Genomic DNA, 14,924 nt, shown 5'->3' on the forward strand with positions numbered 1-14,924 from the left:
GCCTCTGGGAGTCAAAGTGTGTGCGCCTGTGGGTGTGAGACAGTGTTATTCTAACCATGAACTTACATCCGGCTGGCACTCCATACACTCCCACCCCCGCTCCACTTCTCAGTCCAACTACCTGCAGGCGAGTTGTCACATGACCCGCTGTTGGTTTCATTCCTCCTCTGGCTTTTCCTTTTCCTTTCACCATTCGCTCTTTTAATAATCCCTTCTCTTCTCCTGATCTACAAGTATTACATTACCAGACCCCCTGAGGACTGGCGTGCTGTCTGTGACTTCCTGGTGTATTGTATGTCCGGCCTGTTGTCAGTGCGTCGGGTTTCCTGACTAAGTGTCCCTGTAATAGATCACCTTGTGACACTGGTAACACAGTCGCACAGCTCTGGGGTAGAAGACTTGAGCCTCTTATAATCTGAAATCAGTCTCTAAAAGATAAACGTCAGGGTGCTGACCTTCATCTTCATTTGATTCGTCTTCTTCATACCTGTGACAGGATTAATCACTGAAGTTTCAGGGCATCCAGGAACCAAGAAGTCGACTTCTATCCGGTTGTTCAGTCTGACGTCACTAGCCGTGTCTGGGTCTAAACTCCGCTGCAGGTCCATATATCAAACGATCACTGTGGCATTACTGAGAGTTGAAAAACTGTCTAAAGTCTTTCATCTTTAATAAAATGATCAGCGTTCTGCTCTACCAGGTGTAACAATTGAGTTTAACATCCAGGCATCCATGAAAACGGAATTTATGACATTTAACGGAGTTAGAAGTTAGCAGGGAGTTAGCTCGCTAGCTTCTATCTAAATACAATATAGCATGTCCTGACTGCGGGGTTTTGGAAACAAATTAAAACGTACAGCTCTGCTATCACTTCCAGCATAAATGAAGACAGAAAACTAAACAGCAGTAACGTTTGTAGGGTTACTGAAGTTTGGCTAGCTGGTATATAATGATGTGCTGCGTGACCGCTAGCAACACAGCTACGTTAGCATAATATAAACAAGCTAACTTTTTTTTCCACTCGATAAAAGTTACCGTGAGTGTTCTCGGTGGTCAGGAACAAATGTAATCGCATGGCAGGATGCTGTAAAAGGACCAAACTTCAGCCAGGAGAACAACTGAGATAATCCATCCACAATACGAGGTTAGTCATTCATATACTGCTGCATGGGCTGGGCTGTAGTTACATCCTAAGGTTTTAAAAACTGAGCTTAAATAAATGATTAGCGGTAATAAAAGCCGAGGGAGGTCAACAGTGATCACTGACTGTTTTAGGAGCTTTTTGAGATCAAATAGAAGAAAATACATAACATTAAACATGTTAACAACACAAAAGCCATATTAAACGCAGACTACTTTAGACCCGGAAGTAGGATTCGTCGCGTCATCACTGAACAACCGGATAGGATAATAGCTTAGAAATGTTTATGGAGTGACTAACTGGTGGCTTGTTGCATATCATATAACCTTTCACATCCTGCCAATGGAAAGTAACAAGGAAGGAAAGTTTTAGCATTGCCAGTTTCTTTTGTTTGGTCCATTGATCAGGAGTTTATGCACTAGCATCAGTGCAAGGGTTGCCACGCTATCCACCAGCCCCTCTGTTCATCCACCGTCTGAGACAAGCCGTTTCTGCTCCCTTGAAGCCATCTTTCTGCTGATTGGTTGTCCTCAGTTAGTGGTTGGGGGATGCTATGCTCACAGCAGGAACTGTGGGCTTTCACATATGTTTATTTGAATCTGTGGTCATGTGTATTTTAGCATTTTAACAGTGTATGCACGACTGTGGAAAAACCTACAACCCCAATTCCGAAAATATTTGGATGATGTGTAAAATGTAAATAAAAGCAAATTGCAATCATTTGTAAATCTGAAGTCCAAATTTCACAATAGAACATAAAAAACAAAAAATTTACCTTTTTAAGAAGATTTTGAGTGTTTTTCATTTGATGGCAGCAACAGGTCTCCAAAAAGCTGGAAAAGGAATTGGTACTAAAAAGAAACAAAAGAACATTTTAGAACTAATTAGTTTATTTGTGAACAAAGCAGTAACATAATTGGGTATAAATAGCATGTTTGGAGTTTCTCTTATGTAAATATGAGCAAAGGAAAATCTGAAAAAACCCTCCAAAACGTGAAATTGTAGAACATTTTCACAATAAAGTTCCTCAACAAAAAATTATGAAGACTTTGAATATCTCATCATCTACAGTATATGATGTCACAAAGAAATTCAGAGAATCTGGAGATTTTTTATAAAACACTGCATTAAAAACGGGCACGATTTAGTTGTGGAAATCAGCGCAGGGACTCAGGATGACTTCCAGGAATCACCGTCTGTGGAACATGGATATGATGGTTTGGAGGTGAATCAGTGCCCATTGAACTGGCAGCTTGAAAATCTGGGAAGACACCATCAGTATTGAAAGCTATATACAGGTTTTAAAACAACAAAGCTCCCATCCAATCAATGTATTTTGCGAGGAAGGTCTCGCATGTTTCAGCAAGACAATCCCGACCCTCATATACTGCAGCTGGTAGAAGAGTCTGGGTGCCGAAGTGCAGCCAAGAGCTTTCACAAAATGGAAACATTTAAAAGAAAATCAAAAAAAGTATTATCATCTAAAATATGACAAAGAAGACACAGGACTGTTGAGCAGACAAGAATGGGAAACATTCGTCTCCCAAAAGTCCAGCAGATGGTCTCCTCGGTTTACAGACTCCTGGTAAAAGAAGACAGGATGCTACACAGGGGTAAACATGGCCCTGTCTCAAAAAAGTTGGAACGTGATGCTGCCATCAAATTCAAAGTGATAGTAAATTTTTTAAGCTTAAACATTTGACTTGTTCTGCGTGGAATAAAATATGAGTTTATGAGATTTGCAAGTTTTTATTTAGGTTTTATTTACATTTTACACAGGATCCAAACTTTTCTGTTACTGGGTTTGTATTAGTTTCAACTGAGGCATACATAGTTTAGTCTGCATGTGATAATACGAACTGAAGAATTCACATTGTCGTCACACACAGAAACGCACACATGGCTGCAGTGTATAGAGTGTGTTGTGTTCCTTATCTTTCACTCTCCTGATCAGAGGGACTGGAAGAGTAGCTTACATATTGACCATACACACCCACACTCATTGCACATGATAATGCAATTCTTCTGACAGGTCCTTGACAAAGCCTACATCTCACACTGCTTAAATATGTCTTGTTAAGTATTTTTACAGAGATGACAGTTTGAAACTTTTGATATTTTGTAAAAAATCTTTATATATTTATTTTAATGTTAGAGGTGTAATGTTGTGGTAATGTTGCAGTCCTTAGTGTGAGCTTGTTTGTGAGGCCTTGGTGAGTGTATCAGTTGAAATCATTAAGCTGGTATTTTACCTGTGATCTTTACCAACTTAAAGGATAAGCATGACATCCGTTCTAGGCTGGGTGGTTTTGTTTTTCTAAAAATAGAAGACATTGCATCCTTCACAGCTGCAGACAGACATTGCTAAGAATGATTAACATCTGAGTTTGAGCAATAATCTGTCATCTATTGTTGTTTCTACTGCTGTAGTTTAGTTATTATCTGTGCTGTCGTCAGAAATATCCCGAAAATCATCATCTCGATGAAAACTATATGTAATTTTTATTGTATGTGTTTCTGACACGCACACGTGAACACACTGTGTTAATGTTAGTGAGTTTTGTCTGTACTTAAGCAGCATTTGAAATATATGGATGGCTAAATATGAATTAAGTCATGTCAGTATTGTTTTTCTTCCTCACACTGTCTTTAAAAGAAGAACTTTCAGGTACAACAACTCAAAAACAAAACAAACAAAAATGCTTTGAGAGTGACTTCCGTCACTGTCTCACACTGCCCCCCTGTGGCCTGAGGAAGAAATGATAAGCAGACCGTATGGTTTCAGTTAACCGAATGGCTTCATCCAAGCACTTTGTTACACGTTAGAAGTAGAAAAGTGACGTCAGCGCCAGCATGTCGTGCTTAAAAAGAGGACATTTAGTTTGGATTAATGCATTTTTAAATGTTGTAGGACATTTATTAAAGAATTGATAGATGAATAGTCAGTGGATATGCAGCTAATTAAATGTTTTTCTTTTAAGATGACATTTGTTGACTTCAGGCTCTCATTAAGTGAGAATTTATTAATTCTTCTGAACTGCTGACCATAAAATGCATATTTTAAATACATTTAAAACCTTTGTTTATTGGAAACGATAACATTTTCATGAAAACAAAAACAAATGGATTAAGTAATAATAAATTGTCACTTAATTATTAGCCAAGGATAATTGTTACAGTGTGTCAAGTGCATTCAATGAAGCAGTAAATTTTGAAACTCTGTACTTTGTACTGTAGTTTCCGTAACAGAAAGATCGATTTAATCATCTTCCATGTTGTCTAACGTTACGGCTCAGCTTAAACTAAAACTTAGGATCTGCATTCTGTGAACGCCTTGTCTGGCATGTGAGCTGAGGCTGTGAATGAGCTGGTATGTTTGGTGTCATTTCAATGTCTCTCTCACACACACACACACACACACACACACACACACACACACACACACACACACAGTCAAAGCCCCTGGCATGATGTATGGCCAGGCATCCAGATGGCACTGAGCGCTTTAGCCTCTGGTGCTATGCATACTTCCTCACCTATGACCTTGGCACAAATGCGCACATGCAGATTAAGTGAGACCCGAGAACCTCGACCCATTCTCTGCTCCCTCTGATCCTGTCCTCCTTTTTATTTCCTTTTTATTTTTGTGTGTCCCAGTCACACCCATGAAGATTTACAGCTAAATCTCAGTCATCATGAATTTTTACTTACATTCACAAACCTGAATTCTGATCTTAAGTTGTGAATATGTTATAGACGTTTCCTTAAATGATTATTTGCAGCAGCGTTTTTATTTGATTAAAAATGCTGATTGTAATATTGGTAGTAACATTACTTTTGAAAAACAGCAGTGAAGAGGAAGAGGAAGCTCAGATTTACCCAATGTGAAACTAAGACATGCGACATGGAATTGGGGGGAAAAGAGGAAGGGGAAAAACTATTGAAGGAGGTTAAAGTTATGAGTTTCAGTACCATGTCAAATGTTCACAAGGCAAAATATAACATGTGTGTTTGTGGGAGTAAAAATTATCTTTGTTTTTTCAAAAGAATTGGAGGCTCTGTGAAAGCAATATGTATTTGCTTCATGTTAAATTCTATCACAACTTATTTATCGTCCTAACCTAGCATCCTTATCAGCTTGAGTTACTCTAAACATGTGTGTATGCCTGGTCAGAAGTATGCATGAAGTAGAGAACAGGATGCACATGGTTTATCTGGCCTTCAGTGTTGTTCTGCACGTTTTAAATGACCCTCTTAAATCCCAGCTGTTTGGGCTGATGGGACAGTGGAAAGCAAACACCACGCGCACTCGTGTGCCCCTTTAACACTTCCCAGAAAGACAACATGAGAGCTGAGGATTATAAAGCTTGGAGGTCTATCTGTCTCTTAGTCTCAGTCACACTCACACACACACGTTCAGTCTTTGTCTCCTCATCGCTCTCCCACATGCACACACCTCTGTCCGCAGTGGATTTACTGAGCATGCCTGCTCGCCCGTGATCCATGTGAAATGGAAATCTTTCTACGAAAGGGGTGATTAGAAAGGATTTGTTGAGGATAATATTTCTCATGACAGCTATGAAATATTGTGAGTGAATGGAAATCATTAAAGGGCTTGAATCAGTGCCCAGCTGCGATTGATCCTAACAGTGAGTTTGCTGTGTCAAGGCCATGGGACAGGCCATATTTCAAGAACACCATTTTCATTAAGTTTCCACTTTTAGACTTTTACTGCTCGAAACTCAAGTTAGCGGCCGGTGGTGACGGCTTACTGAGAGAGAAGAGATGCTTTTGTTCATAGATGGGAGAAAACAAGTGGGAATCACTAGACGCACCATAATATGATGTTATCACGACACTTCACTGACAATATGATATTGTTGCAGTTTTTAATATTTTGCAATATGCTGAGTATTGTGATAACATGTATTGCAATTTAGCAAATTATGCTTTCAAACTTCTTTTTTTTTCCACCCCTAATAACCAGGTGGATCTAAACCAGTGTTACAGGTAAAGATTGTACTATAAAACAATAAAAATGCTAACGGAGCCACTGTGCCACATATCCACTGTCGGCACCCCAGGCCATAGCTTCATCAGCTTCCTCTCTGGTCCTTGCTGAATCAACATTTTCCAAGCAGCAGTGAACTCAGCATTGCAGCAGCAGAGCCAGCAGTCAAAGTTCTTCTTTAGTATCGTGGAGTAGTGAATCATACCATAGGATTTACAGTGGTTTTCACAGTCAGTGAGCTGAAGTCATCTTTTAAGGGGAAAAGATTTGGTCTCTGATGAGAAGTTGTGGGTGGGTGGACGTCGCTGCCATTTACTGTAAGGACAAATGTCTTCTTACATGGGTGCTTCTTACTGCTGGGATCCCAAATTAGCTGTAAGCAGAATTTATCTGGGACCTTAAGAAGAAACAGGTCTGTAATACAATGTAACACTAACCCACGTTGCATGTCTAAAGAATTAACTTTGAAATGGTAATTCATTATTAGAATATTAGTATTCCTTTACAGGTAAAAGCCTTCTTTGTCAGGACTCAGTGTTTTATTGTGGAGAATAGAAATCACACTGACCATTTGACAGACAATAGGTCTGTTGGTGGAAAAATATACTGATATTAGGGAACTAAGCCAGCAAAGAAGATCTTGTTAGCCTGTGTTCTTTTAATTTTTTTTAAATTAATTAATTAATTTTTGCTGCATGTGATCATTCATTTATTTGTCTTGCATTGATTGTTTTTAACCGGCAAGAACTGGCAGTTAATTAATCGTGAGGAATAGAAATAAGGGGTCATGTTTTGTCTGAGCTGTTTGCCGGTGATTCTGAAAAGACAAAAAGAGAGGTAATGTGAAGGCGCTGCACTGTCGTAGAAAAAGCAACTGTGTTATTGAAAGAGGAAGTCAAGAGTGGCAGAGAAAGTATATGAAACTGGTGCAGAACGTGTGAATAGCGAGACAGTGGTGAGGTGTGCAGTAGATGTGACGGATGAGTTGAAGGTGGGGGTGCGATTACATCAGGAATGAGGTGGAGTTATGCTATGGTGAGAAGAGGAATGAAAGTTAATAGAAGCAAGATAGAATACATGTGTGTGAATGAGAGTGAGGTGGATGGGAAGGTGAAGATGGAAGCAGCAGAGGTGGTGAAGGTAGGTCAGTTTAAATACCTGGGGTCATCCAAACCAAGATAGTGTGAACATTTAAATATGTTGAAGAATGAGCTGCCAGACAGAAGGGAAAGAGGAAGACCACAGAGAGAAGCTGTTGTTGTAGTGAAGGAGGACAAGCTGAGGAGGATGCTAGCAATAGGCTGAGACAGAGGTAGAAGTAGAGGTATCCCTTTCATTGAACCGCAGGTAGATACATTTCAGGTGAAGGCTGCCGGATAATTGAGAAATCTTAGTCTGACAGTAAAAGTGGTTTTATGAGTCACATGGACTTTTTTTAATGATAAGATGCAGACACACTGAAGCCATACATTTAGTTTTGATAACTGATGACCTGTCGTTCTTTTTAGAATCTGTAACTAATTCAGAAACTATTCTGCAGATTAGCTTATCTATGACTTGGATAGGTACTATCACTTGGACATCTGTTCATGCAAATAATAAATATAATACAAATTCAAAAGAAATGTAATACTTTCCACTATATTACTCACACACTCATACAGTGCACCAGAGCTATACTGTCAGTTACTACCCTGATTATGTTTCCACCATACAAGCCCCACAATCAGGAGTAGACATTGGGGATTTCATCCAGCTCCTGTTGAAAAGCTTAGTGTTGCCCCCAGAGCCTGAAGCCTACCCACCAACAGTCATAAAGAGAGGAGGGACCCAGGATTTGCAGTCCTTTTAGTCTTTCAGGATGCTTAACAGTCTCTTAAAGGTAGGTTTAAACAGGCTGCGACGCCTGGGCTGGGAACACTTTATCATTACACCCACAGCTTGTCTGCTGTGCTCTCCATCACGGGGACAGAGAAGGCGTTTACATGTTTTAACAGGCTCAGCTCTGTCCCCCCTTGACGCGCGCGCGCGCGCACACACACACACACACACACACACACACACACACACACACACACACACACACACACGATGAGTGTATTCTGATGATGCTGGTGAATGAGCAATGCACTTTGTATTATCCACATGTCCAGAAAAAATGCAATCTTTTCCTGCAAAACAAAAGCTCTACTTTTAAGGTTGACGGGTGCTTATCATCGGCTACAAACCGATTTTTTAAAATTCAGGTTGGTGCGGAAAAATATTTTCACAGCGTCCTTCATCGTTGCCCTTCACTCTTATCAGTCTGTGGAGCAGCCTATAACTGAGTGTGTTAACTTCATCAGGGGGCAGCTGGTGGGCAGCAGTGACCCGGCGTAACACCGCAGCTCAGCACCGCTTCATTTATCATGGCCTCAATTCACCGCAGATCCCTTCTGTTTTCTCGTCTCTCCTGCGGCTCAACTTTTCTTTCACTGCCTCTTACTTTGGACAGTTTATGCAGTTAAACATTTCAGATAAACAGGAAAGGTATCTGCTGTTACTCAGCAGTGCTGTGTTGTTTATACTGCACTGTAGAGGTTTTTTCATTTCGTTCTGTATGCCTACACGTTTGACATGATTCAAGAAAGTTAGAAACTGAATGGACAAATGTATCATTAGACACTTTAAAGAGAGAAATACACTGATGGAGGGCTCGCTGTATGACCCCATTTCAAAATGTGCGCTTCAGCGCTCTGTGAAAGTCTGCATGAAAAAATTGTTTAGGAATTTTAGAAAAATGTGTATCAAAGTAAAACATGCTTAAAAAATCACATTCATAACTAAATGGTACCTGCAGTCTGAGTTTCTTGTGGAAAGTATGGATGCCTGCTTGTTATCAACCCACAGTTTGAAAATCCAATACCCAGAGTGGGTATTAATCAGTGGATACTGCGTTGCTTAGTTTAACTTCTATGAAAACACCATTGAAGCACAGTTTTAGAGAAGCCTGTGCTGTCATACATCTTTCTTTCAGGGCAGATTTTCCTTACTTTAGGAAAACAAACATACCCGCATGTATTGCAGGAGTTGGCATCTGGATGCTGAATTAACCTCCATCCATTCCAGACCAATTCCCAGGCTCTGAACTGCTAAGCAGTCAAAATCCTCACTTTCAAAACTACAGCAGCTGGTAACCTCAGTTCTCAAATACGTGCAGAATGTTGTTAAGATCATAGGCAATGCAACACTGTGAATCCCACCCGTCATGACTATTTTTAAGAAATGTTGTTGGCCATTAAGGTTGAAAGCTCTTGAGATTTTTTACTCCACTAAAAAAGTAAATTCATATAAAGAGGTTTCATTTAAGATTGAGCTGTAAGAGGGATGGAATAATAAAACACGAAACACGAATCCATAGCAGGGGTAAAAGAGGAGAGGTCAGCATGTACTGCTAGAGTATGAGTTGATATTACTGCCCTATAAATACACTAAAAACTTGGACACAGTAGGTGTCTGAGGACCTGATTTATAATAAATGCAGAATCGCTGACCTACAGTGTGTGTAACTGTGTATTATGTGTGCATCCAAATCGTATCACTTACATTTGCAGAAATAATTATGCGCAAACCATGTGTTTCTTTGGAGGCGTACGCATATCACGGCTGATAATTGATTTTATATTCAGTTCTACTCTTCCAGCAATAATGGAAATGACATAATCGAGATAAAAGGTTTATTCTGCAATTTTTTTTTTCTAATGCAAGTAAGGTAAACCACGACATTTTGGATTTAGATTTTGAGCGAGAAACAAGAAAAGAAAAGAAAATTGACAAATTCTAACTTTAAAAAGTGGTGACGTCATGGTGACGTCAATATTGACCAAAATAATAATTTTTTAACTTCAATTACGCAGTCTTGCTGCTTTTGTTCCACTGCTGTGTTGTGTTGCGTGCCTCTCAAATTTGCAGAAGTCTGCTTCCGGAGGACCAGATCACAGAAAAGAGGAAGAGGTGGAGGAATGAGAGCAAAAAATGAATGTTGTGCAGTGGGCTGTAAATAACTGGCCTAAGGACATCAGCAGGACTGGAGTGGAGTCGGAGATGGAGAAGAGAGCGAGAGGAGGCAAAACAAAAGAGGGGCGAGTTTTAAGGATATGAAAGTGGAAGGAATAAAGAGTGACATGGACTGAGGGGAGGAGGAGATCATGCATGCGTAAACAAATACTCTGTGCTGTCCCAGAGTGCTTTAAAGATTTTTTTTTTTCCTCAATGGCATCAGTTGGAGCGATGGGGAAGTGTCGTGTGTGCGTACGCAGATGCACATGCGTTGTTCTTTTATTCTATTTTCCTCTTCACCCAGATGTCCACACAGCAAGGTCCAGATGGCTTGGATGTCCTCTATACTGGAGAGCTTTACACACACAAACACAGACAAAGCAGCATGGCCATGTTTTTCTCCCTCTCAGAGGGAAGATTAACTCTCCTCATTAGGGCTCCCTCCGCCTCTCCACCTCTCGCCTGACACTCTCCTCCCCCTCCCTTTCCTGTTGGCTTGACTTATTCTCATTGGCTGCTTTTATCAGGACCACAGCTGAGTGGATCACCGTGGCTACAGAACACTGGAGCGGGGAGGAGGTGGGATGGGTTGATGTTGCCACAGTAATAGAAGAGGCGACCACTCGCCAAATCATCGAGTGGGGAAAAAAAAGTGGAAGCGTGTGGAAAGCGGGTTAGAGGGTTAGGGCTCGAAAGGAGAGGAGGGGGGGAAAAACAATAACAACAGGCGAGGGATTAGGCATCGACCGAGCAATCAGGAAGTCCATTTAGGACAAAGCAGAGTCCAAAATGCTCCCAGACTTCAGTCGGCATCGTTAGAGCCGAGCCGCTGGAATGAATAAAAAACCACACAAAGAAGGAAGGAGCTAATTCAGGTGAAATATGAAAGACGTCACCCGGACGACCGCTGCCACTGCTTGCTGTGATTTTTCACTGCCGATAAGTAAGAGGAGGTAAGCTGGTCATGGTAGTGCCTGGGGCATGGAAATGGAAACGGAGAGAGCCGTCGCTGGATATGAGGAGCATGCGTCAGCATTAAGGAAGGGTGAACAAGAGTCAGAGAGAGAGAGAGAGAGAGGCAGGCAGTGACAGCAGAGATGAGCACAACTGAGCACAAGAGAGAGATTGAGGTTAGAAGCTGATGTGAGGATACAAGCGGAGCCTGTTAGACTTTTCACCTTCTGTGCCACACCTTGGCTTCATCCTCCTAACACTCCCACCTCTTGACTGCAGCAACTCCAAGGACCCAGGCTGGAATTTCATTGTCTGAGGGACAATAATCCTTGCTGAATGACTTCTGAATGATCATTTTCACACCCCAGAAGCTTCTTAATGCTGCTGACATATGAAAAGGACAGACCGTTCAAGAGGATTGCATTCTGTATATCTTCTCAAAAGCGGAGCTACTCCTGCCTGCACGAACTGAATTGAGTTATTCATTCTGTATTAAGAAGTATTGTTTGCAGATTATCAGCACAATTACACTTCTGAAAACTGTTTCCATGAGGATCAGCAGCTTTGTTTTCAGAGACTAGTCAGTTCCTGTCACAAAGGTGTGAAAATGAAGAACTCATTGTCCAGCCATTTTAAACGAATGCTGACTCAACCTAAACGATGAAGACAATGAAGGTGGTATTACTGGATGCAGGAGTGACAGCAGAGTTAGCAGAGTAATAAGACGTATTGTGCCAGGCGTTGCGGAATAATGCAACGCCGCTCCGTGAACGACGCCCAGAATATCGCACTTGTCTTCCTGCATGGATGTCGACGCGAGCTGACTGACCGACTGAGTGTGTGGGTTGCTCACTGGGCTGGAGCAGCAGCTATTTGAGGACACGTAGCACCCGAACAGGTACCGGCTGGGTCTCAGAACTCCACCATGGGGGAGACGGCAGAATACCAGAGACTGCAGGAGACAACAGAGTCGGATTACCAAAGGCTGCCTAGCGATGATGAAGAGGTAGACCTGTGCAGTTCCCTTTATTTTACAGTAGTAGGTAATAGTAGGTAATGGACTAATTTCAGCCAGCAGTATGAACCTGTCAAAGGGAAATGAAATGATGATTTATGCTTTCGTAGGTGTCTCTGTATTTCAAATCATTGCCATTGTGAGCATTTATCTTGTCTTGTTCAGTGTCACACTGGCCGTGTCATGTCCAAAACACTTTGGTGAATGTACACAGCTGTTTTCCTGTGACATGGCTTTCATTCCTCAGTCAGTGTCGGGCCGGGTTTCCCGACATTTCAGCATCCTTTTTCCCTTCGTGTCAGTTTGCGTACTGATGGTTTAGCACCTAATCAGGTGATCAAGGTGGTCCATCATTTTTAGTGTTAAATAATGTGGAAAATTTATAAGCTTTTTTTTCCTTCCCCCAAACAGACTCTTTGACACGTCAGAGCATAAGGGGTAAACAAAGACAGGTGTAACTACTGGATGCCACTAAGTTTACTTTAGTTTCAGTGGCATTGCGTGTTCATTGTCACACTATCCCGGCTTGCTGAAACACAATATTACAACGGCCATTGTTCTTAGTAACACCTGTGGCAAGACATACGTCTGCTGAGGGGAAAAAAGTCTGGTTGGATTGTGCGAACATAACTCCACTTCATAGATCTCCCAAAGTGCTCATTCATCTGTCAGACAGTACTAGCTCTTTTACCCATGTATGTCAGTAGCGCCCTGCTCAGCCACCACGTACCCACGCACAACACACGGCGCTTCTCGCCCACACACGAGGCCGAGTTATTGCATGCAGAGCCATGAGGTCACTGATGAAGTGCTGCAGAATGAGGTTGGTGAGAGGCAAACTATGACATTTTATACCCTCCCACCTATTCTGCAAAGCCACACACAAACACACACACACACACACACACACACTATTTCACAAATACTGTGAAGGCCCGACTCTTTTTTTTGTTTGTTTGGCTTTTAGGCTGGCCGTTTAATTTCCACATCAAACCATTGTGAAACATCTCTGTTGCCTTTTTTTTAATGTTTTCAACATCAGAAGAAAATGTGTAGAATCACTGAACTCAGAGCTAGATAAATAAGTTCACCAGGTCGGTAATTCACCGTTTTACCCTTTTTTGTAGAGATGTTGTAAACTGAATAGTTTCAACAGTCTGCAAGGGCATTACATGTCAGGGGTGTGTGTTGCTGTCATGTTTAGGCTGGAATAGATTATTTAAAATTAGGAGTTGGCTTAAAGAAACAAGAAAAAACTGTCTGGTATACAGTGTTGATAGTTTGGTCTTTACTGTATTTTCAATGTGATTAAAATGTGGCTAAAGCAGTTATTACTGGTAACTAAAACTAATTTTGAAAGAACAGATGAAAGTACAATAAAGGTAAAAATTGGACTTGAAACGTATTGTGAATAATAATAAATAAACAAAAAAATACAGTTTTATTTATATAGCACATTTAAAAACCTGAAGGCACGCCAAAGTGCTTCACAGTAATACGGAGAAACAACATAAGTACAGATCAGGCACTAGCACAGACAGAATGGAGGCACTAATAGACCTTAAGAGTTAAGTAAAATGGGTATCAAACCTCAATACAGGAGGAAGGTCAGATCGTGAATACAAAAATATCTACTAAGAAGATAAAAACAGCAGTAAAATTAATAATAAAATAATACATTAGATAAAAAGTTTAAAAAGGGTATTAACTGGTCAGGAAAGCCAGGTTAAATAAGTATGCTTTCAATCTTGATTTAAAGGATTGGACAGAGTCCGAGGCACGAATAGAAGCAGGGAGATTGGGTGCAGCTGAGGCAAAGGCACGATCGCCTCTGCTCTTCAGTCTAAACTTAGGTCTAAAACACACGGGAAATGTTAAGTCTTTGTTCATTTGGTCAAATATTTGAAATTGTGATATGTAAGCTGCCTGCACAATGTTTCTTTTTGTATTTCTTTTTATACAATTTTTACTGTAATGTGTATCCTAAACTTCTTAAAGTTATCCTGTAACAAAGTAAACAAAATAAATATCAAAAACGAATGAAAGCTTAACTGAAATGTGTAATTTCTACCATTAAATGTAAAAATGAAACAAGAAAATAAGAAATTAATTCAAAATTTAAAAACAAAAAATCTAAATTTAAACAAAAAACTAAACACAAACTGAAAATATGTAAAAAAAATAAATAAAAATTGCCTGATTTCAGTATGGTGAGAATTACAATTTGAACTTTTTCAAAATGGATGTTATTATTTATTTATTTATTTTTTACTAATTTACTTATTATGTTTGTTTAAACATTTTATGGTGACTTGTGTTTAAATGGAATTGGGTTCAAATTTGACTCACTACCGCTGCTACTTCAAGCAATGCCCTGCGCTGGTCTTCCCTGACATGTACTGGGTTTCAGCCCTCCGGGACCTGCTGTTGATAAGCAAATATAGGGAGAAGATAAATGAATGTGTAGATGTGTGCGGCAGTTTAAATGTGATACTGTCCTGTGTGTGTTGAGGATCTGTGTGCTAGTTGAGCAGAGTTGAACCGATGGACGCTGCAGCTGTTGTGCTCTGTTTGGGGCTGAATCAGATCAGTCTCCTTCCACAGCTGCAGCTTTGTGCTGAGTACAGCGGTTTTTCTAGGGTTAGCTTTCAGCGCCACAGCCTGCAGCTGCCTCATCTTATTCTGAAACTGAGTGAAAAACACTTAAGGGTAGATGTACGGAAAATGTAGGTGTATGGAAAATACTTATTGTGTTATTAGAGTGA

At 40.6% G+C, this 14,924-nt stretch overlaps 1 protein-coding gene across 7 annotated transcripts in view; it reads left to right on the forward strand.

Annotated features, from left to right (window-relative positions):
• The window catches only part of tnk2b (tyrosine kinase, non-receptor, 2b), a gene marked incomplete at its 3' end in the record, with an annotated part of 58,030 nt that overhangs the window by 13,308 nt on the left and 29,798 nt on the right, over positions 1–14,924 (forward strand). The window contains exon 1 of one of the 7 annotated variants that reach the window (XM_082513803.1): positions 10,868–12,150. The exons of 4 other annotated variants lie outside the window; for them this stretch is intronic. In XM_082513803.1, the coding sequence (XP_082369929.1) occupies positions 12,070–12,150 (81 nt within the window). In that variant the 5' untranslated portion in view covers positions 10,868–12,069. Of the gene's footprint in view, positions 1–10,867; positions 12,151–14,924 lie in introns of those variants that run through there. 2 more of the 7 variants (XM_082513809.1, XM_082513800.1) reach the window with 2 other exon arrangements.

Source organism: Aulonocara stuartgranti (genome assembly GCF_965226115.1).
Source record: "Aulonocara stuartgranti genome assembly, chromosome: 18".
Lineage (NCBI taxonomy): Eukaryota > Metazoa > Chordata > Actinopteri > Cichliformes > Cichlidae > Aulonocara > Aulonocara stuartgranti.